At 43.2% G+C, this 27,643-nt stretch overlaps 1 protein-coding gene across 1 annotated transcript in view; it reads left to right on the top strand.

Annotated features, from left to right (window-relative positions):
- The window catches only part of LOC116328597 (SRC kinase signaling inhibitor 1-like), a 153,992-nt gene that overhangs the window by 114,675 nt on the left and 11,674 nt on the right, over positions 1-27,643 (top strand). Inside the window, exons 9-19 of the mRNA XM_039616720.1 lie at positions 2,063-2,103; positions 5,154-5,314; positions 6,076-6,251; positions 6,658-6,788; positions 10,938-11,085; positions 20,881-21,178; positions 21,482-21,836; positions 22,127-22,269; positions 23,493-23,642; positions 23,755-23,847; positions 27,179-27,316. Of these exons, the coding sequence (XP_039472654.1) occupies positions 2,063-2,103; positions 5,154-5,314; positions 6,076-6,251; positions 6,658-6,788; positions 10,938-11,085; positions 20,881-21,178; positions 21,482-21,836; positions 22,127-22,269; positions 23,493-23,642; positions 23,755-23,847; positions 27,179-27,316 (1,834 nt within the window). The remainder of the gene's footprint in view (positions 1-2,062; positions 2,104-5,153; positions 5,315-6,075; positions 6,252-6,657; positions 6,789-10,937; positions 11,086-20,880; positions 21,179-21,481; positions 21,837-22,126; positions 22,270-23,492; positions 23,643-23,754; positions 23,848-27,178; positions 27,317-27,643) is intronic.

Here is a 27,643-nt window from a genome sequence, read left to right as displayed (position 1 = left end):
TTGAAGTGTCCTTGGGGAAAACTTTGATTTCTTCTTTCGGGTACTCCCTTTAGGCCTCACCACAGCAGATCTCTAGCATCCTGCTCTGTTACACCAAACCTCTGCATGTCCTTCTTCATCACATCCATGAACTTCCTCTCAGGTCTTCCTCTTCTCCTCCTGCCTGGCAGCTCCATCTTCAGCATCCTTTGTCCAATATATTCACTATCCCTCCTCTGCACATGTCCAAACCATCTCAGCCATGGCTCTCTAACTTTGTCTCCAAAGTGCTCAACTTGAGCTCACCCACCACTCCATCCACTCCTCCCTGCCTGCACTCTCTTCTTCACCTCTCTTTTGCACTTGCTTTGGATGTTTGACCCCAGATTTTTAAACTCATCTATCTTCCCCCTCTCTGATATTTATAGTTTCATTGTTCCACCTGTCTCTCTCTCATTGACACACATGATTTTATCTTACTTCTACTGACTTTCATTCTTCTTCTCTCCAAAGCATACCTCCACCTGATAAAAATGTCTGCAAACATCATAGTATACAGAGACTCCTGCATGACCTCATTGGTCAGTCTGTCCATCATCACAGCAAACAGCTGATCCCTGATGTAATCCCATCCCCACTTTGAATCCATGTCGCTTCAACTACACCCCTCACCTTTGTGTTGCTGTTGTCATACGTGTCCTGCACCAGCCTGACATACTTCTCTGCTGCTCCTGAGAGTCAGTACCAGTACACTTCCCCTATGTTCTTCAGGGGTCTTGTGTTAAACAATCAGGATAGAAAAGCCCACTAGAGACCTCAATACTTCCTAAACTCCAGTCATGCATCAGTCAGTGTGCCCATGACTGATAAAAACCATTTAAGGCAAAGTGCTGTGTGTGCATGCAAAAGTGCAACAAGAGTAGACTGGCTCTTTATAAGTACCAGGCCATGGTGTGAGAGAAACAGGGAAAGACATATCATTGCATGTTTTGGTTATGTCGAGTTTTTTAAACAGAGTTTGTGGTGAAGTCAAAAACTTTTGGAAGATCTGGAGAAAAGCTGTTTGTCACCAACATTAAACAACTCCAAACTGCTGACCTTTTGCCGTGAGCTTCCTCCGTGCTGTAGCAGCCAGCGCACTGCTGATGTGCTGATGAAGTTAATTCAGTTCACCCCGGGGCCACCGATACCCACTCGAGCTCTCTGAGTAGGATCGGGTTGATATTCGATCCAAATGTTGGAGCCGAGCATCCTTAATTAAGTCCTTAAATTTGTCTTTCAGGGATTTTGTATTAACAGATGAGATTGGATGGATGGATATATTTGGTATTATTGGAGCCAGAGACATGCTGACAGATGCTGTTTTTTGGTTATGTGTTTTCTGGTGTGTGTGTTTCTGGGAGGCATTAGAGACTCAGCAGGATAGCATTTGGAAGCCCCGGGAAGCCTCAGATTTGCTGTACCCCAACATCATTAAAACATAAGACGAATTTAAACACTGTGGGAAAATAGAACAAGGGCAGGTTACTGTTTATGAAACTGAAGAGAAACTGTTTTTGATTCTGTGTTGTGCACTTTATTGCAATGTCATATTATAGAAAATGAAGCTGCTGGCTGTAACCTTAGGGCGAGAAGCCCTACTGATGCTTTTAGTTTGTAGCAGCCAGGATTCTTGTGTCCTGAACCTCCCACATTTCTTTTGAGTCACTCTTGTGGGTGTTCATTTTAACATCCAAAAACCAGGGAAACCTTTTAATAAATGCATATATTTAATAAATAACTGCAGGCCTTATCATCTCTGTTGGTTTTCTGCCTTTTTTCTGGTTGTTATGATGTGGAAAAAGCTTTAAAATTCATGTGTTTTGCTTCAGCTGAGGAAGAAAAAATGTAAATTTATGTTAAACAGCAATCTTCCCACTACAGTAGATCATGTAGGGAATAGTGAAGGAGCGAGGGAAAAAATCCCGACTACAGCAGTACGTACACTACGTTCACACATTTTCCACCATATATCAATAGCTTCTCAGTCGCTCAGTCGATAGTGTGTTCTGGCTGTAAGTACTTTAACACTTGCCTCTTCCAGGGAGAAGATTGAGTCAGCCAGTGACTGCTCAGGAACTGACAGTAAGTGCTCACTACCCCCCCCCAAAAAAAGAAAAGGAGACAAAGTATTTCCTATCACTGCCTGTCACTGCTTCACACTGCTGCCTGTTTGATAGCCACATAAATTAGCTCTTTTTCCTCATGCAGAGCTGCTGCTATTTCATTTTCTCTGCATAATTCTTAAGGAGCCTCATATGTGATTGTAATGGCTGATTCTGCAAGCTTCCTCATACTGTACTGTACACGCTGGCTTTTGCTGCTCTGTAACTGGTGCCCATGCTTCTTGTTTTAGCTGGACGAACTATAAAAAAGAAAGGTAGCTACTGTATGTGTTCCTGAAGTGTCTGGTACCTGTCCCCCCGTCTCACCCCTTCCCTGTTTTTACCTGGAGTCCCATGAGTTCCCAGTACATGTATACATGTCATTTTGAAGGATCTGCCTCTCTGACACCTTGTGTCCTTCACTTTCCCCTTGTTTCTATGGAGGGCCTAAACTGACAAAATTAGAAATGATTAAATAAACAAATAAATAAAACTGGCTTAATAAAAAAAATGCCACCTGCGTTATTTGCATTTGCATAACATATTTTTTCACTAGTTCACCTTTTTATTTGCTCTTCATAACCTCAGGAGACTCTTATACCTGACTATCGGTTTACTGATAAATTTAACTGGGATGTGATGAGACTGCCGATGCCGAGCACATTGAGTAGCTAAGTAATAGCCAGCTGGGTAACTGCCCCCTGTTAGTTTGTATTATACAAAGCAAATGTTAAGTATACACTCATCAGCCACTTTTTTAGGGACAGCTGCTCATTAGGGCAAATTATCAGCCAATCATGTGGCAGGAACTCATTTAGAGATGTACATATGGTCACATGGAACAACCTGCTGAAGTTCAAACTAATCATCAGGTAATTTAAGTGACTTTGAAGGTTGTAAGGTTGTTGGTACCTGACAGGCTATCTGAGAGAAACTGCAGATGCACTGGGAATTTCCCACAAACCCACCTGTAGGACTTACAGAGAATGGTCTGAAGAAAGAAAATATCCATGAGCTGGCAGAATAAGGTGTCTTCTCTCAGAAAATGCTTGCATGTTGATGGTAGAGGTCACAAGAGAATAGCCAGACTTCTTCAGGTTAATAAGAAGACACTTTAACACACTATAAGTAAGGCATGAAGAGCAGTGTCTCTGAATGCACCGTCATGGGAGCCGCTTCGCGGTGCAGTAATGGCATAAGGAGGGTTTTCTTAGAAGACTTTGGGCTGCACGCCATCAATCGAATACATTTCTGGTGTCAATCATAATTTTACCCTCATGGTTAAAATACTATTTGGCATGATAATCCAGACATATTACTTGTTGCAGTAGCTGACTAACCTTAGCTCGCTTGCTCACTAAGTTGTCACTGGCAGACTTTTGAATTATCTGATGATATGATGATTAGCTCAGAGAATATTTTAATTCCTGTCATCCTACCATCAGACAACAGATGGATCCAAATTCAACCTTATGACACTTTTTCAAATGACAGCTGTGCTCAAATGTTGCATGGAAATACAGAGATGAAGAAAGAAGCCAGGGAATATATCTGGAAAATTATAATTAAATGATTCATAAAATTGTCTATAAAAAAAAAATGTATATTTAAAAGACAGAATCAAATAGAAAAAACAATATGTGTGTGTGGGTATAACATATCAACTACAATAAAGACATTTTTTCTTTAGTGGATTAATCCTTACATTATGCGCATTTTTTAATTTGAGCCATTTATTTTTTTCTTTATTGCATTGTAATTTTGGCAGTTTTGGTCCTCCATAGCTTCCTGTGTTTTTGAGTAAGAAATCACTGAGTTGCATTAAATTGGACACGACAAACTCTTTGTTTTGTCAAAGTTTTTCCCTTCAGCTTTTCAACTAAGGATGAATTTGCAGGTGACCAAAAGAGTTTGATGTTTGAACATTTGTGCGTCAGAAAATTAGCTGCTTGTGGGAAACGCAGAAACATCTTTAGAGACATTGATTTCTTCAGATAAAGTGTTCAGTTTTAGCCTCCTTTTTTCTATTAAGGATCCAAAAAGAAGATATTTTGAAATTTCAATTCATATCTTATTTCATCTCAAATTACAGATAAGTCTGGATGTTCTGAGTCCCTTGCGACTTGAATTGGACTTTTCTGAAGAGTCGTTTTAGTTGTGATTTTTATATTTTAACTTCTCCCATTCACTCCAGCTGCTCCTTTTTTCTCCTGTCAGATTTCTATCTGCCTGTCTCACTGAATGATAAAAGTTAGTCAGTAATGGTTCGATTTGCTTGAGCTCTTATCTGTGGACTCTGTGCTGGCAGTTAAAAGCTTATAGAAAGATGAAGGCTGTACTGAATTCTGGTTGACCGGGAGAGCTGCAGTAACTGTGCCCATAATCAGTTTGCAGTATACACAGAACCATTGCCTCACCTGTACAGGTGTCAGCACTGAGGTGTTACAGTCTTCCTTCTTGGTGTGGACAGCTGTAATTAGTTTTAAAAGAAGCCTTGAAATGCAACTCTCACACCCCCCTCCTCTGTTACTAACTGACTGTCTTCGAGTTACTTTCCTTTGTCTTGTTCTGCATGATGCGTGTGTCAGAACACGGCACTCATCGCCATTCAAGAGGATTTTCTCATTTAGAAACACTCACGCTTTGTGGCCGTCTGGGGGACGCTTCTATAACGAGACTCTCGGATTAAGTGGAACTGCTGTTTTTCACTCCCGATCCTGTTTGTCCCCGAAGCCTCCCCATGCTGTTTATCATTGTTGAGTCTACATAAGACTGTAATCTCCACCTCTGACCTGCAGCACAGATAGAACTTGTCCTGGATTTCTGTTTTCAAATGTGCAAACATCCAATATATTGTGTATTCATGCAGTCAACCAGCAAATGTTTCTCAAATGCAGATTTCATTTGAAGCCTTTGATTTGATAACAGTGCTCTGGGACAATTTTCTATCAGCTCTAAATGTGCTCCAAAGGATCCCAAAACATGGAATGAATGAGTTCCCTGAACTGAATATCACTTTCTGCCGGGCAGCTTTGACACCATCTGCTCCTCTGGCCCTGATGCCGCCTCCACCCTCGGGGCCCAACCAGCCTGTGATGGTGTCCCGTCTGCAGATGCAGCTCCACCTACAAAACCTGCAGCAGAACACCAACGCCCTGCGCAAACAGCTGTCGCAGCTACGCAACATGCAGGTTTGTATACAGACAATTTTGACTGAAAACTATTTTCAAATATGCAAACTAGCGTGTCGCCCACACTTTTCCCTCCCTTCATGTCACATTTTCTGTGAGAAAGGTTGTGCAAACTTGGACCAAATATCAATAATAATGCCCTTCTGTGAAATACGTTGAATAGCGTTGATCAGCTCCACCTGCTTCACTCCTTTGCTCTCTGTTTCACTGTTGTCGGGTCTTCTCGGCTCTGCGCGAGCAGCAGAGGAAAAGCAAATTTTTTTAGAAAAGAACTAAAGTGAAACAAGTTCACAAAAATTAGGAGAATAATATACATTTATTTTCAGCATTTCTTATTATATATTGTTTAAAATGTAGAACTTATAGAATCCTTTAAAAACTAGTTTGGCTTTTTGATCCATGTTTCATAGTATTGCACTCTATTTAAAATGCTAAGAGCCATGTAACCATTGAGTTAAGAGGGTTTTATCTATGTACAGTAGCCTCAAAGCGGAATACGTAATATGTGCAGCTTGCAGTGCTGTTGAGTCCCTCGATTAAGATAAAGGATTATTGGGGAGTTTTCCTCTAACAGAGTAGGAGCTCGTCTTGCAAACAGACCAACACACCAGATGTTGTTTGTTCCCTCAGGAGTGAGTTTTAACTTCAGTATGTTTACCTCATAAACTGACAAATGCAGTTTGAATATTTGGGTACGTGCACTCATGCAATAGTGTGAATGGAAACCAGTTCAAGTTTTAAGCTGCGGCTCTGTTTCCCAGCTGGAGAACCAGGACTCGGTGCTCGCCCTGCTGAGACAGACGGAGTCTGAACTGAGCCTCATGATGCTGGATGCCATGCGCACCCAGGAGGACCCGCTTCAGAGACAGCGCCTCCTAGTGGAGGAGGAGAGGCTCAAATACCTAAACCAGGAGGAGCTGCTCATCCAACAGCTGCAGTGAGTTTGATCTTAAGTAACAAGCACAGCAAATACAGTCAGGTGGTCTCGGTTGGTTTGGTGAGGTGAACGATTCACGATGTTTCCAGTTGTTTAAGCAAAGTGTAGACAGTGTTTTCCTGGTATGTTTAGCTGAAGTTTCATTTTTTTTCTGGTTTAAGCTTCACATCAAAATCAAACCAGAAAAAACACTTTTTGTATTCATCTGCTAAACGTGAGAGGAGAAAAAGATGCTCATCCAGCAGTGCTATAAATCTGAAATGTTCATCTTATTGATTAGTTTATTAAATGAAAGAAGGACATTTATATTAATCAAAGTGAAATATTGGGTAAAAAAAAGATCAGCGATGGTAAAAATTGGGCCGAGTCAGCAGCCCTGAGTGATACGAGCCTCTGTCCTTCACAGCGACCTGGAGAAGTCTGTGGAGGAGCTCCAGAGGAACTCGTCTGTGAATCACGGGCTCGTGACGGAGCAGGACGTGGAGCAGAAGAGCAAAGAGCTGAGGATGCTGGGAGAGACGCTCACTGAGCTAAAAAGTAAATGCTGTCATGACCGAATCTGTGATGTTTTGTTTGTTCTTTGAATGTTCGACCCTTTAAAATCCTCTCGTTTAACGAGACTGTAAGCAGTCGGTGAACAAGTAGCTAGAGGACGTAAACTACATCTGCCATTACTGATCGGGAGGCCCTTCCCTAACCCCTGGAGTGTTTAACTCCTTGACCTTTCACCCTTTTGTGTCACCTCTCTGTGTTTCAGTCTTTGATCCCTCGATCCTGTTCGCTTGTTAAGTGATTATGTTTTGACCTCGTTTCCATATGTCCTGCGTTGGATGAGGCTCTCATTTCTTTAGTGCGCTGCAGGGCTTTGTCTCAACATGAAACAAGCTCCCCAGAAATTTCCAGCTGTCTTTCTGTCTGTCTTTCTAGTAGCACTATTCATGTGCAGTGCGTCTTTAAGGTATTTTAATCACACGGTGTACAAAATCACTCTTGGGCTGACTAAGAGTTTAGTGTGGACATTAAGCTTAGCATCAAGACTCATTCATAGAAAGTCATCCAGACCATGGATGAGCATATTAATAACTGTTGTCAGACATTCTCTCAGCTGAAGTTTGATGTTTATGTCTTCTTCCTGCTGTTTGTTGCTGCCCACCAGGAACATTAACCACGACCTGTTACTGACAACAGTTTAACAGTTTAACCCTCATCCTACATCTTCCCTGTGATAATGTGTTTGTATTACCCCGACCATATCTCTGTAGCTATATGCCACATAGCATGCCACATATAATGATTTTCTATGTTCCAACTTGCACTGAGGAACTGTTAGCACCATTGTCTCGCAGCACAAAAGCTGTAGTGGGTCCACAACCCTCTTAGGGACACTCCCAATAGGACAGAAAAATCTGGGATTCTCCACCAGTTGCTCTTAGAAGTGAAGAAGCTTCTCGGATGAGAAACATCTTCAAGAAACCTAAAGAAGTCCAGACGCTTTTCTTTCCAAGCTCCTTTGGTCATCAAGAATAGAAAAGTGCTAAATGAAGATCAGTCCATTTCCTCGTCACCAATCCTCCACACGGCACTGGTGTTTATTTTTGCATCGTTGATTACATCCATCGTCGTGCTGTACCTTTGAGTTTCTTTTTAGAATTAATTCAGAGTGTGCGGTATCATTTTCAGATGTTAACTAGCAACCTACCGTGACTTCCTGCTGACTTCTAACTGCTAAATCTCATAAATCCTCTTTTTCATGAATGTCTGGATATTAAACTCTATTATAACAACTGGGGGAACGTTCATGCTGATCTTTGTATTGGAACTGATTTGGATGCTTTAGTGGAACATCTGTACCCATAACTAGTTAATGAAATTAACCACTTAGTTAAGAGAATAGTTTTTAATTTTACTGCTATATGCAAATGATACCCCACCGCTCAGCTGGTGAGCAGCTTTGTGTCTGTCGGTGCTTTTAACTTTAAACTGCGACAAATTCAAAGGAAAAAGGTTTCAAACACCTGCCAGGCTTAGCTGCACTTTCGAGGACTGTTGCTTCACCTCTGCTGTAGCCCAGCGAGACATTAACACATATCTTTGTTTACAGGATGAGACTGGATTAGCTGAAGTAATCTCCCTCTGAAAATAGTCCCATACAAATTCATTTTTACACTTATTTGTTTTGCAAAAGCAAAAGTGCTGAGACGTGAATCTAAATGAAGCTGAAACACTTTGTTTTTAAAGCTTTTTTTCATCATAATTGCATCATTGTAATTGCCAATATTTTGTGGCTGTGGGTCCAGAAACCAGATCTTTTAATTTTATTGTAGTGCCAAGAAATACAACAGATAAATTCCCTGTAATATTTATGTACTACTACTAATGTACTTTTCTAGAAAAGCCAGTGTGTGATGGTGTAAACACTCACTAACATGACTTTACTCAAATAATCAAATGTGTCTTACAAACACTGATAATCATGAAATCTCCCCACGTACAGTACTGTAGTTACAGGTCACAGTTCAGGTGCTAACACTGCCAAAATACTGTGTTTGTCCAGTTTCATGTTATGCAGACATGCAGATTAATATTTATGAGTCTTATTGTCCTCTAATTAATATTCATGAAGTTCCAGTTGGCCTCTGTTCCTGCTGCTTTGACCCGTGTACTTCTGTCTCTATCCTGAATATTAACAAGCAATTCCAAACCTCTTTGAAGCTCATTGTGTCGACTAGTAGAGTGCACCCGCCTGGACCCTGTGAGTTTAACAGTGTCCTTTGAGACACTATTTTATAATTAATATAAACTGAGAACATGGAAAAACATTGTTTACTATGTAGTTGCTTTTAAAAGTTCTCAGTAGGACAAGACGGCAAAAGAAAAGAGGCTGAAAATGAGGAATGATTTTTTTAAAAAGTCATAAAAAGTGTTGCGGGTTGGACCATAAACAGGAAGTTATTGAAAAATAAAATAAAATCCAGCAACAGGGAAGACACGTGCTAAATACACACCAAGGAGAGAAGCAAAGTAAGGGCCAGGTGAACCCAATCAGACCTTAATACAAACTTAACCTGGACGTCTGCCTCGCCTCCCACCTTTGCACACTGAGGAGATCTTATTTGTTATACAAAAGGAAGAATTACTTATGTGTAAACCAGATACTCAGGGTTGCTTTAACAAGGGATTGGGACGTTTTCTTCAGTAATACCATAATATGTCTCAGAAGCAGTTCAATTTGAATTCAATTCAGTTTTATTTATACAGCATTAAATCACAATAACAGTCGCCTCAAGGCGCTTTGTATCGTAAGCTAAAGATCGGCCAGTAATAGAGAGAAAATCAGACAAAGACAACATTTATAAAAGATGGAAAACACTTGGAATCACTCACTAGTTGCAAGTTTTAATTCAATTCAGTTTTATTTATATAGAACCAAATCACAACAATTGCCTCAAGGCGCTTTGTATTGAAGGTAAAGATCCTACAATGATACAGAGAGAAACCTCCTACAAATCCAGGCTCGAAGAGGGGCGGATATCTGCCGCGACCGGGTGAGGTGAGGAGAGGAAAGCATGACAAAGACATGCTGTGGAAGACAGCCAGAGATTAATGATAACTAATGATTAAATGCAGAGAGGTGTATAGACACATATTGAGGAGGAAAAGTGCTGAAGAGAAACACTCAGTGCATCATGGGAATCCCCCAGCAGCCTATGCCTATTGCAGCATAACTAAGGGAGGATTCAGGGTCACCTGATCCAGCCCTAACTATATGCTTTAGCAAAAAGGAAAGTTTGAAGCCCAATCTTAATAGTAGAGAGGGTGTCTGTGCTGAGTCCAAACTGGAAGCTGGTTCCACAGAAGAGGAGCCTGGAAACTGGAGGTGCTGCCTCCCAGTCTACTTTTAAATCAACAACTAGCTCTTTATTAGGATGATGCAGTACTGTGAGGTCTTTAAGAGGAGATGGGTCCTGATTATACAAGGAGCAGGATTTTAACTGTGATTTTGTATTTAGCGGGGAACAGAGATCCTGACTTTACTCTCGGTGCAGTAGGACGAGGATTTTTTTTAAATTAACTTGTTCTTGGTTATATTTTCTTAAAGTGGCCATCCTTCTATCCTTCTAACTGCTCATGGGTGGAGAACAACATTTACTTTGTCTTTTCTGCATTTCGAGTCTTTTATTATGAAAAGAAGAAGAGTCTGAATCTGAGGCGTATACAGCTTGTTACCAACACACACCCAAACAGGACACATAAATACTAAGAAGAATTCAAAAAATGTACAGAGCAATATCTGTACATATGTTGTTAAATAAAGTTTATGTACAGATAAGAAGACGTGGCCCAGGACAGACCCCTGAGGCCCCACCATTTCTGCTGATTTGACTGGCAGGTGAAATCCAACATTTCAGATGTTACAACAAGCCTAGCATGTCCTTACTTCTCGTTCAGCTGACCCCCGCTGAGCCCTCCTCATAGGAATCATCTGGATATGACAGGAAAATCCTGGGTGACAGAAACAGCATCCCATCTTCCCTTTATGTCCCCTTCCCTGTAATCCGCCCCCTCCCGCTGTCCCTGCTCTCTGGCTCCATTTCTTCTCACATCAACATTTCAACATATCTCACTGACACACAGCTTTCTCTTTTCTCTTTTCACTGATGCCTCTTTGCTCTCCGCCCCATGCAGACCAGTTCCCGAGCCTTCAGAGTAAGATGCGGGTGGTGCTGAGGGTGGAGGTGGAGGCTGTGAAGTTCCTGAAAGAGGAGCCTCACCGTCTGGATGCCCTGCTGAAGCGCTGCAACACCATGACTGATGCTCTCAGCACGCTGCGCAGGTACTCGAATCAAAAGTGAAATGAACCCTCGCTCAGTTATTAAAGCAGGTCAGCTCAAGTATTTTCTGCAAGATTTACATCAAACCACACAGCCAGTCATCATTTTTTAATAATCTGGTTTAGATAATACAGCTGACGTCAGTTACATAACACCAAAATCTTATCAGGACCAATCAATTATTTAAATAAACCATTTTTTATCATTTAATTATAAAAAAAATAGTTTTTTCTTTATTTACAGATTATAAAAAGACTTAAATAAAGATATTAAACTACAGTATTTACACAACATGTGATCGAGGTTTTAGGAACAAGCCTGAATAAATCAAAAATCGTACTTGACCTCTGATTCACGGTCATTTTCCCGTTCACCTCTCAATTCTTTTCATCACAGCTGCTCATTTGAGATCTCTCAGTAGAAGTGCCCTCATGCTTCTCCCTCTGCGATGTGTTCTGGATCGGCTCCAGTCACTAAAAACAGCATCTTGATTTCAACTTGATTTTCATTTTGTAGATGGAGCACAGGGAAGTAAGTCTGGTCAGAGCAAAATGCTCCGAGTTTTTAATTTGCCGTGTGCTGGGATGCACCACCGTCGCTCCTGGAAGATCCGCCTCAGACACTTCAGCAAGTTACAGTAGAACAGCTGGCAAACAGAATGATGAGCTTGTGCCACGCCGAGGCGTCCATCCATCTGTATGTTCGCAAGAATGTCTACTCCTCCTTCACCTTTACTCAGTATGCAAGCCGTGAGACCAGTTTTCCCGTGCTTCACTCGCGTAGGTCAGTTTGAAGAAGAAAAGAACTCCACGGGACTCCGATGTAAAAAGATGTAACAAAACTTTATTCCACAGTTTGCATCTTACAGGAGTGGTCAGGTTTAACTTCAAAACTTCCTCAACAAAATAACCTACTACGGTAGGAAAACCGTGTGGCTCTGTTCTACCCTGCTGCCGTGTATAGCTTATACCGTCTTAACTCTTTTTTCTCTCTCCCCCCTCCCGCACCGCATGCGCTAATTTGCATACATCGGTGATGCCCAGATTTTACTATAAACACGAGTCTTTAAGGCACATGTATTCATGATACTACGTAACCAAACCAACACAGCAATAAAATAATTTTAGTTCCACCATAAACATGCATTTACTTCCTAAATTATTAATTACACAAACAAGCTTAACAACAGCGAAATATAAATACTAAAACCTATGAACTATCTTAACTTGGCTCCCACATACCGGCCCCTAATTGTGACTCTATTACACAATTACCAAATTAAACTTGTGGAGCCAAAGTACACAAACTTCAGTCTCTGCAGTTGATTACGTCAGTCCGATTCCTGCAGAAGGCAAATCTTCGTAATGGGCCTGTCCAGTACACTCGTTTTGGTTTTGATCCTAACCTGCCGCACCATTCCTGCCTTGTCCGAGATGGTATGGATTACTTTCCCTGTAATCCAAGAGTTGCGCGGGGCTGTATCGTCAACAATAAGCACAATGTCTCCAACCAAAAAGTTGCGAGATGGACGGGTCCACCTTTGCCTCTCTTGAAGTTGCGGCAAATATTCCCTTGCCCATCGTTTCCAGAATATTTCTGACAGGTATTGCACTTGCTTCCATCTTCTTCTTGCGTAGAGATCTTGCCTGTCGAACAGTCCGGGAGGAAGAGATGGTTTGTTCCTGAGAAGCAACAGGTGATTGGGAGTGAGTACTTCCAGATCATTTGGATCGCTGGATGCTTTGGTTATTGGCCGACTATTAATAATGGCCTCTGCCTCACACAGAAGTGTATGCAAGCTCTCTTCATCCAGTGTCTGCAGCCTCAAGGTAACGTTAAGGATTTTCTTCACTGACTTGATTAATCTCTCCCAGACCCCTCCATGATGGGGTCCTGAGGGAGGGTTGAATGTCCACTGAATGCCTTGTTGTTTTAGGTGGTCTTCAATTTTGGACACATTCCATTCAGCAATGGCTCTTTTAAGTTCACGCTCTGCACCAATGAAGTTAGTTCCATTGTCAGAACGAAGGATCTTTATCTGGCCTCGTCTGGCTATGAAGCGACGGAGAGCATGGGTGAAGGAATCTGTGTCCAGCGAGGCTGCCATCTCCAAGTGTATCGCACGCGTAGTTAGGCAGGTGAAAATTACTCCATACCTCTTCACCGTGCTTCGACCACGTTTGATCTCGAACGGACCAAAGTAGTCCACTCCGCAGTTAGTAAATGGAGGGTCATCTGGCAGAACTCTGTCTCGGGGTAGGTCGGCCATCTGCTGCTGTCCTGCAACTCCATGCGCACGCCGGCAGGCAATACACCTAGCGAGTATTTTTCTTACTGCAGAGTTGGCACCGGGTACCCAAAATTTTGTTCTCAACTTGGAGATAACATGATTGCGACCACAATGAGCCAAGTTCTCATGTATTTCTCTAAGGATGAGCTTTGTGACGTGAAGATCCTTGTTCAGGATTGCTGGCCGCTTAGACTCCTCGGGTAGAGCCGCTCTGCTGAGTCGCCCTCCGACCCTGAGGATGCCTTGTTCAAGCACTGGACTCAGTTTGAAAAGACTACTAGTCCTCTTTACCCCTTGACCTTTAGAAAGCGCGGTGATCTCTTTGGGAAATGTCTTCCTTTGACAGTAGCGAATGATTGCTTCTTCAGCCTTGGCAAGGTTCTCCACAGTTAGCTTGTTGGTGTCCCCTTGAAACAGGCTATCCTTGAAACCTTTCATATCCCTCTCGACTTCAGGTTGAGCTTTAACAGCACTCAGCTCCTTCCTTTTGCGACACAGTTGCAGCAGAATGCTCTTGACTTTAAGCATCCATGCCACTGCCCTTTTAAGCTTAAACCAGGATGAGAAGTACTGCAGGAACTCCAGCACTACATCTTCACATTCCTTGATTGTACTAGCACACACCAGGTTACCCTTTACCTCTGGGTCATCTATAGTCAGGCCTTCAACTGGGTGCACCTCTTCTGGCCACTCTTCCATGGGTTTGGTGAGAAAGTCCGGCCCCTGTAACCATGTGTGGGACTGCATGAAGCTCTCTGCTTGGAGCCCCCTTGACGCAAAGTCGGCAGGATTCAGTGAGGTGCTGATATACCTCCATTGCTCTGGACTGGAGCATTTCAAGATTGCATCCACACGGTTAGCCACAAAGGTACGGAATCTACTTGTTTGATTGCTAATATACTTGAGTACCGTGGTACTATCTGACCAAAATACAGATGGTTGGAGTGGAAGCTGCAATTCAGATGCCAGAACCCTGTCCATGCGTGCTGCCATTGTTGCTGCAGTAAGTTCCATGCGGGAACTGTAATGGGCTTAAGTGGGGCCACTCTTGCCTTTCCCAACATGAATGCGCAGTGGACTTCGTTACGGCTGTTCCTCTGTAGCAAGTAGCTTACTGTACCGTAGCCCTCTTCACTGGCATCAGCAAAGTGTTGCAGCTGATTGTATACTGACTCTCCAAAGCCCACAGGTTTAAAGCATCTTGGAACGCTTATGTTCTCTAGCTGGTGGAGCTGGGTCTTCCACTTGAGCCACCTGTGAGCTAGGTCCGCAGGTATGATGACATCCCAGCCAACCTTTCTCCTGCAAAGCTCTTGCAGAATCTTCTTCGCTTGAAGCGTGACCGGTGACAAGATACCCAGTGGGTCGTAGACAGAACTCACAATGGACAAGAGGTTCCTCCGAGTGGGTGCCCTGTCCGGCATTACAATCTTGAACCTGAAGCTGTCAGATTGAATACACCACTGGACTCCCAGCGCTCTCTCAATGGGAAGTGTGTTCTGATCCAGATCGAAATCTTTAACCTCTGATGCCCTTTCTTCTTCTGGAATAGCAGACAGAACTGCTCTGCTATTGCTTATCCATTTTGTGAGCCTGAATCCACCCTCTGACATACAGCTCTAAGAGTGTGGTATAACTGTATGGCTTCCTCTTCTGAGCTCACAGCCTTCAAACAGTCGTCCACATAGAAGTTGTGCAGCACTGTGTCGACCGCTTGGCTGTTGGCTGGATCTCGGTTGTCTTCAGCACATTTGCGAGAGAGCAAAGCTGGCGCAGCTTGGTGACGCAGTTGCACCGAAAATGTGAACCACCATCTTGTACTCCACCATTTTCTGAGTAGTGTCACCAGATGTCCACCACAGGAACCGAAGAAGGTCAGAATCTTCATCAGGCACCTTTACTTGGTGGAACATTGCTTCCACATCTGCCATGATGGCCACTTCTTCTTGTCTGAATCGGATAATTACCCCAAGAAGGGTACTGGTAAGATTTGGTCCTTGTAACAGGTGATCATTTAAGGTGGTGCCTTTGTACGATGCTCCACAGTCAAAGACCACTCGAAGCTTGTGTTTCTTGGGATGGTAAACTCCGTGGTGCGGTAGGTACCAAACCTTTCCATCGTCACGACCAAGGTCCTTTTCCGGCACTTTCACTGCGTAACCTTTGGTTATGATGTTACTCATGAAAGCCGAGTATTCTGTGTGGAATGGAGTATTCCTCTCCAACTTCCGCTTTAGGTGTAAGGCACGTTGCTCAGCCACTTTGCGGTTGTTGGGCATCTTAATGCGCTTGTTCCGCAATGGCAGAGCGATGCTGTAATGTCCGTCCACAATAGTAGCTGACTCTGTCGCTATCTCCAGAAACTGCAAATCCTCTCTTGACATTTCTTGCTTCTCGTTTCTTTCACACTCAGGGAAGTCACTTTTAAACTGCTGGTCCCAGAGTTCGTCCAATTTGCTAACTGATATACGGTTTGCTGCAACCTGAATCAGTCCGCATGCTGCCCTTTGAGAACTGCTTCCTTGGAGGGGTTCACTGATGGTCCAACCGAGCCTTGTCTTCACAGCATATGGACCGCCGTTCTTGCTGGCTATAACTTGCCAAGGTTCGACAGCTTTAGGTGCATTAGCCCCGATTAGCAGTCCAATCTTTGCTTCAATCCTAGGTATAGACACCTGCTGAAGGTAGGTCCACCTGTTCACGTAGTCTTGAGAAGGAGCATTGTCGGCAGAAGCAGGAATGTCACTGTGACTGTACATTTCTGGCAACTCAAAGAAGTCGTCGCTGTCTAAGCTGCTTATTTCCAACCCAGACACAATGTAGCTACTGACGACCTTTTCTTCTCCCATTGTTTTCAGCAAAATGTTTGTCTTCCTGCCAGTCAAGTTAAGCTCATGCATTAACTCTTCAGTACAAAAGCAGGCAGTACTGCCAGGGTCCAGAAAAGCATAAGTGTGTGTCACCTTTTGTCCTCTTTTAGGTTTCACTTGGACTGGAACTATTGCCAAGATGTGCTCTGTTTTCTCTGCATCGTGAGCAGGTGCTTCCATTTCAACAAATCCATTCACGATTGACTCTGTTTGGTCTTCTCTTTCTAATGATTCCACTTCAGGAGCTGCCCTTTTGCTTGTAGCACTGGGCTTAGTCTTCATGTGTAACACTGTGGGGTGCAGTTGTGCACAAACCTGACAACTTGCCTTTTCTTTGCACGAACTACTCATGTGTCCCTGCTTAAGACAGCTGAAGCATAGTCCTTTAGTTCGCATGAAATCAATCTTTTCCTTATGAAGTGACTTCCTCATCCTCTTGCACTGCTCCATGGTGTGCTCTTCACCACGACAGAAGAGACAGGGTTTGGAAAATGCACACACCTGAGTTTCGCTGACCTTGTTCCTCTCTTTAGAGGGTACGTCCTGTGTAGTGGTGATAGTTGCAGCTGTGGTGAATCCTTTTCTGATTCCACTTCTCCTTTGCAACCTCTCATCCACTTGCCCTCTAACTTGGACCTTTAAGGTGCTGTCCTTTATATCGCCGAACAATGGATGCAAAACTTCTTTGGCCTGCTTATTGACAAACTCCGCCAGATCTGCAAACTTGACTCTGCGTTTTTCCTTGTCTAGGACCCCACAAGCAAATGTTCTCCACCTTTCTCTCAGCTTGTACGGAAGCTTGGAAACAATAGCACGCATGTTGGCCGTGTTATCCAACTCCTCCATGTACTCCACATCCATCATTGCATTATGACATCCAGTAAGGTAGAGGCCAAAAGCATGCAGAGCCTCTCCATCATCTGACTTGATGGTTGGCCAGTTAAGAGCCTTGTGAATGTATGCCACTGATATCTTGTAGGCATTACCAAAGTGCTCTTCCAACAGTCTCTTAGCCGTTTGATATCCATGTGTGGGTTCCATATGAAGACAACTGCGTGATCAATTCTCGTGGTTGCCCACTTGTGTACTGTTCCATGTAGTACAATCGATCCTTGTCGCCTCTGTTCTATCCTCCACACCATGTTCAAATGCTCGCATGAACAGCCGATACTCAATGGGTCCCCTTTAAACACAGAAATGTTCTCATGGGGCAACGTAGCTAACTTCTGCTGCTTAGTTAGCACTTCGACCACATCCTGTAAAGCACTTGGTGTCTGTGGTAGCTGGGAGGTAACAGTGTGTGTTTGCTGTGCATTTTGGAGAATGTTCTTCTTCTGTGCTTGTCTTTCTCGCGTGGGGGAAGGACTATTTGACTGCTGTGAAGTAAATAAATCTCCAACTCTATGCGATGCCACGTAGGAGTTCATTCCATCCTGAGTGGATACGCGACTGGATGCCTTGGATGCACGACTTTCATATTCTGATAAGATCTTGATCTTTGCCTCATTTGCTGCAAGAGCTGTTTGTATTTCTAACTCCTCCTTTTCAGCTTGGAGCTTAGCCTCCCTTTCCTCCAGCAAGCGTTTCTGTCTTAAAGATGATGCCTTAATCAATAGAGTAGCTCGCTCCACCTCTGCCTTCATGCGTGTGGACGACACCAATGACGATGCACAGGAGCCACGTTCTGAAAATGCCTTATCACTGCGTTTTGAGACAGATGCATTAGATATGCTGTCAGATGGATTCACATCTTCACTGCATTTTTCAGCCTCCACAGCATGCATGGCCATCTTGTCAATCCAAGCCGAAGCTGTCTCAGCAAAAGCCTTGAAGGAATCAGCCTTAGGTTCAAACCATTTTCCCTGGTCTTTAGTTAAATCCTCCTCTGGCATTTGCTGGAGTACCTCTTTAACATTTGTGTTCAAATCACAAAACTCTCCAAAACGCTCATTAAAATCCTTCATTAACTGTGTTGCTTCTGCTAGGCTGGCATCACATTCATTTTCCATCAGCTGGCGCACTTGTTTCACTGTGCCTGTTAATTTGGCTAGCTTGGCCTTCCGTACATTAACAACACGTTGCAGCTTTTCCTCCATAGCTTTAGGTGTGATTTTCACCGCCCTAGGTTCCATTTCTGCTACAGTGTCTTCTTCTTCTTCGTTCATGGTATTAGTTTCCCGAATAGCAACGACAAAATCCTTATTTTATCATCCGAAAATCATGCAGGTTAGCTACCACACAGCTCAGCGCTCTAGCTTCCACAATGACTCAGCACTTTTTTCCTCGTGAATTATCTCCACTTACTCACGTTTGTTGTTGCTGCAGCAGCTTGGGTTTTTTCCTTCTTAGTCGCTTGAATTAATCCACAACGAGCGGGTTTTCCTACAAAATATACAAGCCGTGAGACCAGTTTTCCCGTGCTTCACTCGCGTAGGTCAGTTTGAAGAAGAAAAGAACTCCACGGGACTCCGATGTAAAAAGATGTAACAAAACTTTATTCCACAGTTTGCATCTTACAGGAGTGGTCAGGTTTAACTTCAAAACTTCCTCAACAAAATAACCTACTACGGTAGGAAAACCGTGTGGCTCTGTTCTACCCTGCTGCCGTGTATAGCTTATACCGTCTTAACTCTTTTTTTCTCTCTCCCCCCTCCCGCACCGCATGCGCTAATTTGCATACATCGGTGATGCCCAGATTTTACTATAAACACGAGTCTTTAAGGCACATGTATTCATGATACTACGTAACCAAACCAACACAGCAATAAAATAATTTTAGTTCCACCATAAACATGCATTTACTTCCTAAATTATTAATTACACAAACAAGCTTAACAACAGCGAAATATAAATACTAAAACCTATGAACTATCTTAACTTGGCTCCCACACTCAGAATTTAATCAAACTTACATAAAATGATCACCTAATGGTGTTTTACACAAACTGTGCTCAAGATCGAGGTTACACTCGTTTTAGAGGCAGTAACGAGGCAGGTGGTCATGATGTTTTGCCTGATCTGTATATACTAACATCTACACAGATTTAATGGAGACAAAGGCTTGTGCGGTGAGCTAAGTGCTAATGACTGCATAAATGTTCTGCAATTCTTTCATTTAATTTCGTGTTTTATCCAAAACAAAGTTCCATTCGAATCCAGGATTTGTTTTAATGTGGAATCAGTGGAATGCAGCTTTTATGGGATGTTTAAGATTAAAATTTAAGGAAGGAAAATCAGAATTGATGCATGACCAAGCTGCTAAATGCTGAATAATCCCCGTGAGTCCTGTGTGAACACAGAGAACATCAGAGGAGAGCCGACGGGCGCAGCAGTCTCTCCTTTCCACTGTTGGTATTTCTGATCAAGGGTTAAACGTTCTGGTCATCAGGCAGCACGCCTCGTTTCTGCTGATATCAAAATGATAACATGTCGTATATTGAGTTTTTTTTTTATTTAGTTTTTATTGAAAGCAAAAGTCAGAAGTTAAAAACTGTCTAAGCAGCCATTCGGGAACTTGAAATTAAGAAGTCTGAATCCTGTAAACGGGATTATAAATCTCAGAAAAATGTTGATGCCGGTTTTCTTGGGGAGCTGCAGGACTTTAATGTGAGATCAGTAAGATTAAAACATGTAAGAAACTCCTCTCCGGTACACCAAGTATGGCCAAGTATTTCAGCTGTGTCATCTTTCTTCAGTTCCTCATATGTGGTAATTCAATCGTTCATGCGATGAGTAATATATCACTTACCCTCAGTGGTGATCTGCAGTGATGTTTGTTTTAATAATTCTTTATCTAACTAGGTAAAAAAAGTCTCGTTCAGATTGAAAATATCATCTTGAAGATGGCAGCAAACTTCGTTACATTTATAGACACAAACAAACAGACAAATAAAACTGTCACACAGAACAGATGACCCCGGGGGTGTGCCGGGCGCAGCTGTGTCGCGTTCAGCTTCCGACGTGACCACGGGAGCTGATGGCGCCCGGCCTGAACGCTGACAGCACGTCTGGCAGACGTTTCAGAAGCATCTGAGGAGTAGCTCTCAGTAGCAGAGGGAAGGGCAGGAAGATGTAGACAGGAGTATCATAGAGAAGCCGGTTAATTTCAAAATAAAAGACCCCATTCAGAGTCAGTGCTTCGAAATGTGCCTGGTTTGATTTGAAGCTTTGTGCAGATGTGACATCATATGACATCCTGATCGAAGGTCCAAGTTTGAATGCGTTCAAGTGCAAACAAACTTTCATAACCGTTTTGTTCTTGATCTTTACTTGCACGATTGTCAAAAGGCAGTCAAAACATTTAATAGGTGCTTTGGGTTTAAGAAATTTGCCTCCCTGGAAATGAGAGATCTAATTAGGAGTCCTGGAGCCAGTGTTTTACAATATCAGGAAATGAACTGGCCAAACTTAAATCTGGCACCATTTTTGCCTTTTTATGGGTTCAACAGTTCAAGTATTTGATATCTGAGTTTTTGCACTCAATCAGCAACAGTTTGGATCATTTATGATTCGTTACCAGAGTTTGTTAAGGTAAACGTAATAAAAGCTGGGTAATCAATGACAATAGACTTCATTGTGTTAGCTGATGACATAGTCTAGGACCTTACCGTTATTCTGTTGTCCCCTTTGTTATAAAGACAAGTCACTGAGGGGGTGTGGAAGAGCCCCGAGGACCTCTCCAACCAACCGCAGAAACGAGCCGATGACCTGAGTCGTACCTCTGATCTCGACATCCTGAACAGTCCTCCTCTCAGCCTCACCGATCTCAGCACCAGCGCCGGCCTGGCCAACTGGATGCCCGTGTCTGCCGGCGACGCGGACGCCTCGGGCCCCGAGCAGGACATCCAGCCTACAATGACCTTTAGAAATCGAGTTCTTGATGAGCTGCCAAGCCGGCGTCCTCCTGATAAGTCTGTGTCAGCCGAAGTGCGACTGGTAATGAGCTGCTCATTATGACTGTTTTTCTTCCTCTTACTGGTGTGAACAATCTTAATGTGCACGTTGTCAGGATCGGCCAGATGGCAAATATCCATTTACATTTGAAATTGCATCTGAAGGTACTTAAATCCCTCCATGAGACCGTGTTCACACGCCAGCAGTTTGTTTATAATTCCATTTGTCCATGCAGCATTAGAAAACAAACTGCTTCTCTCTGCCTCAGTTATGTGTTTCCAGCTCTGCCTCTTAGTAGTTTGCATGTTAGGGCATATCATTTGTCTATATCTGTATTTATGTCAGGCGGCCGAGCGGGACTGGGAGGAGAAGCGTGCCAGCTTGACCCAGTTCAGCGCCCAGGACATCAATCGCTTGCTGGAAGAGACTCAGGCAGAGCTGATGAAAGCCATCCCCGACCTTGACTTCGCTGCCAGGCACATAAACAAGCCGGCGGTGCCCCCAAAGCCCCAGATCACCATCCCAATAACGTCCGCCGCAGCTACTTCTGCAGCTGGGACCACTGGGACCACAGCCACGACCTCCGCCACCTCCACCACTACAAACACCACACCCAGCGGGGACCAGCAGCCTGGAAAGGTGCAGCTGGCTGCCCAGAAGCTGAACAGCATGGAGGGGACTGGTTCGCATCGAGGCTCAGGTGAGTATCTGTTTCAGATTTAAATCTGAACTTTCAGCTTTGACTGAAGAGCCTTTGTGCTGTCTTCCTCCGCTCGCCTTCAACCAGTCGCGGCAGTTGGCCGCCCCTCCCTGAACCTGGTTCTGCCGGAGGTTTCTTCCTGTTAAAAGGGAGTTTTCCCTTCCCACTGTCGCCAAAGTGCTTTCCCATATGAGGTCATAATAAAGCACCTTGAGGCAAGTGTTGTTGTGATTTGGTGCTATTTAAAAAAAATAAAAGTTAAAATACTAAAAATCTGTTTATTTTTAAAGTGGACCTCAACGTGGCCAAGTATCGAACAGAAAAGCCCTCCAAGTCTCCTCCTCCGCCTCCACCTCGCCGAAGCTTCCCCTCCGCTCACGGCCTCACCACCAACCGTACTGGAGAGGTCATCGTCACCTCCAAGAACCTGAAGGTGAGACTCCGTCAGGATTCAGTATCCAAAACGACATTTGATTCATACCTTGGTTGCTGGGCCACAGTTTCAGTTTTTAGATAACAACCACAGAACCGATCACTTGATCATGTTTGAATACATCCATCTATTTCCTTAGCCACTTTTCCAATAAAGGGTCACATGGTGGCTGAAGTCTATCCCAGCTGTCGAGGGGTGAGAGGCGAGGTTCTCCTCGGACCGGTCACCAGTCCATCACAGGGCTTACACGGACAGACGACCGCGTGTGCTTGTATTCATATCTACGAACTAACATGTTTGAGTCATGAACAAAAAGTATCTTCCGCTTTACTTACCTGAGCGATCTTTGAGTAATGCAGGCTTCCCCAGATTAGTGTGAGTTAACCAGGCTTTAACAGCTTTAACAGCACTTTCAGGATTATTGCCATGCTGGTACAACGACAGGTTTTTGCCACACATCTTCAGATTTTGGCAGATCTCTGCAGACTTTGCTGCAGGCTCACAGCAGCATGCTGCCTTTTTCAGCTCACCCTATAAATCAAGTTTCTGTATTTGCCCTCTGGTCACAGTGTTGTTAATCCATATGGATTGTTTTGGTGGGAACTTTTCTATTTTTTTAGGTATATGCCGTAAATGTCTGCCTTTTCTCAAATCTGTTGGAAATAAATGTCTCTATTTTCTTTATACAAACTACACCCACTAACCAGAGTGGTTTCATCCTGTCATGCTTTCATAACTAAAGCCTCTTGTCAGAGTTGGACTTAAATCTCCGTCTCTACAGTGATACATGTGGCAGCAGAAAAAATGTAGCTCCCTTTTTGAGCAAACCAGTCATTTCTGGTGCAAGTGCTCTCCATAGTGCTTCTCTTATATTCTGTTACATACAGTGGATCTCCATTATTGTCTTGTCTTCTTCCCCACACCCCAACCGGTCGCAGCAGATGGCCCCGCCCCTCCCTGAACCTGGTTCTGCCGGAGGTTTCTTCCTGTTAAAAGGGAGTTTTTCCTTCCCACTGTCACCAAAGCTCTTGCTCAAAGGGGATCATATAATTGTTGGGGTTTTCTTTTTTTTTCATTGTAGGGTTTTTACCTTGACAAACTGCAATTTGGTGCTATATCAATAAAACGGAATTGAACTAAATGAAATTAAATTGAATTTGACATGTTTGCCGTGGCAGGTCAGTGCTTAGAAATGTTGTTGTCTGTATTTTGTCCTTCTGTAGATGGAAGAAGATGGTGACCTGCCAAAAACCCTCGTGAAACTGAGGCGGACCCCCTCCGATGCCCCCCGACCTGCCTCGACCCCTCCTGTGATCGCAGCCTCGGCCGTACAAGATGAAGATGACGAGGAGAAGATTATTGCCGAGCTGGAGGTACATTAGTCTGGATTTTTAAGTGAGAAGTTATTCATCTGATTTGTGTGGCAGATTTCTGTTAATACATGTTGTCTCGGTGTGATAATGTGTCTTTCATAAAACTACAAAGATATTTCAGAGAATGCCTGTAAAAGATTGTAATAAAGAGTACAGCAGCCCAGCAAAGGCCACCCCCACCTCTCCCTGCATCATGGGCAGAAAGGTAAATTAAAAACCTCCAGTTGCCTTCTGTCTCCGCCACACCTGTGGGCTCTGCTTCTGTTTCTGCTCATTCCCCCTTTCTGTGTACTGCTTTGTATTTCCTACTACTGCTGAAGCTTTTGTAGCCACTAATACAAAGAGTCAACACCTTTTTCAGAGTCACACTGAAATAAGCAGCGGAAACACAGCTGTAAAAAGCCAGCAGACTAAATTGTAGACAGCAGTTTAATCTGGTGGTTTTCTGACCTTGGTTTAAAAAAACACCAGCATTTCCCACCATTTATACGTTCAGATCCTTTCAGATGCTTTCATGTAATCGGCCTTATACTGTGAGGTTTCTGTTAGAGGAGAAAAACACACGCCGAGGAAAATCTGGTGATTCATCTCAGCTCGCTAGCAGTGCCTGAATTTATTTACTGATTATAATTTAATTTAAATACAATAACTGGCTCTACAGGAGCGAGGAAGCGAGAGCACTGTGGGCACCATGCAAAAGTCTTCTTTACATTTTGCATTTTGTTTCTGAGGAGCGAGACTTTCTTATATTTGTTTCGCTTGTGCAAGTTGTGCAAACAACGGTGAAGGCTGTCATTTACACAAAGGTATCGATCAAAAATGTCTCATTTCTAAGGAATTTGTCATGTAACTGCAGCGTCACAGTGTTTTCTGTCACTATGCACGCAGTACTGCGAGCCGTGACTGATGGCATTAATCTGCTGTTTTCTGCTACGTGGATAAATGACTGGAGGAGTAACGATGACCTCTTTTAACAGAAAACTAGATAAAGTGTTACAATGTATTAAAGTTGCCATGTCAACAGCACAGTATGTGAATCAGATTGTTTCAGTTTGTTTGGTGATACTTAATTACTTTTCTGTGATAATGTAAGCTAATTAAAGTGTATGCTATATTTAAAACATCCTATTTAGTTTTTATTTTTCACTCCTATGGTGGATCAACAGACGCTGAAATATATCAAAGATTAAAAGAAATAACAGGATTTTCTGGTGGCGTGTCTTCAAAATGAAAACTTATGTGTGTTTTCCACATTCATATTTAAAAATCCAATTGTAGGCAGAAGGCTGAATATAAATCTAAGGTGGCTGAACTTTTCTTCTCTTTCTAACACTGTTAATGTGTCCTCTCCTCTGCTGACTTCCAGTCTTGCATATTGTGATGCTTGTTTATAAAACGTGCATTAAGTCTCCATAACCGCCGCTGCAGCTCCTTGTAGCTGACGGCGTGATGCGATGTGCAGTGAGTCAGCACGGATCGAAGCAGATCATGCATTTAGTTTAGAGTGCTCTTTATGACAGCTCTGCTGGCACATTGAGCTGAGAAAACAGGTCTTGTTTTTGTTGGAATTATCGCACAACGCCACTAAGCAGGTAGCTGTCAAAATAAAGGGACGATGAGACGAGGAGGGAGGGCGAGGGAGGGGATTTCAGGTTCAGAGCTGCAAACAGAAACGTTTCTCTGAAAGAATCTATTTTCTCATATGCAGGTGCTTTAAATTCAGATCCCACTTTTGTTCGCTGAAGGCGTTTCGAGCAGCGTGGCGTCTTTAAAGTTCTTGCCAACAGTGATTAATGTCAGCAGAAATAAATTGTCTCTTTCTAATACTGGTCATTAAATCTGTGCTTTCCTGTGGTAGAACATTTTTACTGAAATTTGGTCCAGAGAAACGCAAAAAAGGTTAAAGGTTAAAACTCAAGAATCAGAACATTGGCACCTAGATCCTCTCTGTACAGCTGCTCTCTACAGACATGTAGACATTATGCAATCATTCGTCACAGCACAGCACTGTAATAGATGTAAATCCAGTTATCAATCAGGATTTTTTTTGCCACTTTTTAACAATTTAAGCTCAGTCAGGATCATTTTATTCAAAAGATGTCCTTCCACAGTATGTTGATTCACCACCCTTCACTGCACATGCACGGAAAAGAGCGAACATCAGTGACAGCAGATGTAATGTTAATGAGGACGTGAGGATGCAAGGCTAAAGGAGCTTAAACAGGAAGCTCTGTATGAGATGGGTGTGTAGATGGGTATCATCATTTGTTCCATATTTATGTGATAGCATCACAAAGTTGCTGCAGATTTGATGATGTCAATCTCTCATTTCACCACATCCCAAAGATTGGATTAAAATCTGGTGACAGTGGAGGTCATTTGAGTTCAGTGAGCTCGTTTTCATGCTCCAGGAACCAGTTTGCTGACTCGCGGCTGGATGGATTCATGCTTTTATGTTGTTTACATCAAATTGTCACTCAACCATCTGATTGCTACAGCAGAAGACGCCTCAGACCAGGAAACATTTTTCTAAATCTTCTTTTGCCCAATTTCAGTGAGAAAACATGAAATGCGGCCTCAGTCTCAAGACGTTAGCTGACAGCAGTGGCATCTGGTCTTCTGCTTCAAGGTTCAATATTTGTGTGCTCAAAGATGCTCCTCTGCATACTTTGGCGGTTAGCTGAGTAGCTATTAGCTTACTGCTATCGTCTTAAAGCAGTTTGGTGCCCGCTGACCTCTGACATGAAAAAAGGCATTTTCTCCCACAGAACTGCCTCTCACCAGATATCTTCTCTTTTTCTGACCAATCTCCGTAAACACTAGAGATGGTTTTTAGGAAACACCCCAGCAGATCACCAGTTTCTAAAATACTCAGAACAGCCCAGCTGGTACAAACAGTCATGTTACATTAAAAGTCCCTTAAATCTAATTTCCTTGTTGTTTTTGAACATGTTCACCTGCTTGAATCGGTAAGCTAACAGATATTTGTGTTAATGAGCAGTTAGACAGGTGTATCTAAAAAGTGGCTGGTGGCTGCACACAGCACCACTATAAACTGTACTAGCATTGTGGAGTGAATGGTTCTGATCATACAAGTATTTGAGATTGCAATCAGGACAAGACAAAAGTAGACACTGATTTTAGGACTCACATATCTTAAATATCCATAAGATACGTTCAGCAATTGTTGCCATGGTGATCTAGTGAGGTAAAAGACACTGAAAACTTAATGGTAGCTGCACTGATGGAACAACACTGTGATGTTGGGATATCAGATTGTGCAGAAAAAAGGAGCCATTAATGAAGCTATTCAAAAACAACAAAATATAATCTACAACACATGGCCAAAAAAATAAGTACACTTTCAGCATGTGTCGTGTTTTCATTTGGAGGGTTTGCAGATCACAGTCACAAACTATTACAGTATAGAGAGGCTGTCTGATTTCATGCCAACACTTGGCTGGTTCAACATGAACACAAGCCGAAATAAGTTAAATTAAAATGACGGTGCTCTCTCTCTCTCTTGGCTCCCACAGAACAGCAGTAACTCTCCCGGCCCGACGAAGGGACCCACCGTCGCCGCCCGGCTCAAACACCTCCAGCAAGGCAGCCTGGAGAGGCCCAAAACCCGCAGGCAAAAAGAGGAGATCCCCAAAGTCCAGGGTCAGCAGCAGGTATTCCACTTCTAAAAAGTCCACCTCTGATGCTTCGTCTGCCTCTGCCTCTCCTCTCTGCTGTCACTTCAAAGGAAGTCCCGCTCCCTTCCCCGGTGACTTCTGCGAGATGAAAACTGTATAGGCCTGACCGGCAGACGACACGAGATCAAACACAAACCAGTGGGGGAGAATATCTACAGAACCCTTGGTTTTTTACCAGTTCTTGATGTGTGTTTTGAGTTACTGGATCTAACCTAGCTTGCTTAGAGGTCAAGTTTTTGTCGTGCGAGTACGTCGATGTTTTGATTTCCTGAGGAAGGTCTCGGTGCTTGTGACTGACTAAAC

Source organism: Oreochromis aureus, linkage group 8 (genome assembly GCF_013358895.1).
Source record: "Oreochromis aureus strain Israel breed Guangdong linkage group 8, ZZ_aureus, whole genome shotgun sequence".
NCBI classification, from domain to species: Eukaryota; Metazoa; Chordata; class Actinopteri; order Cichliformes; family Cichlidae; genus Oreochromis; species Oreochromis aureus.
This window is presented reverse-complemented; position numbering and strand designations above follow the sequence as displayed.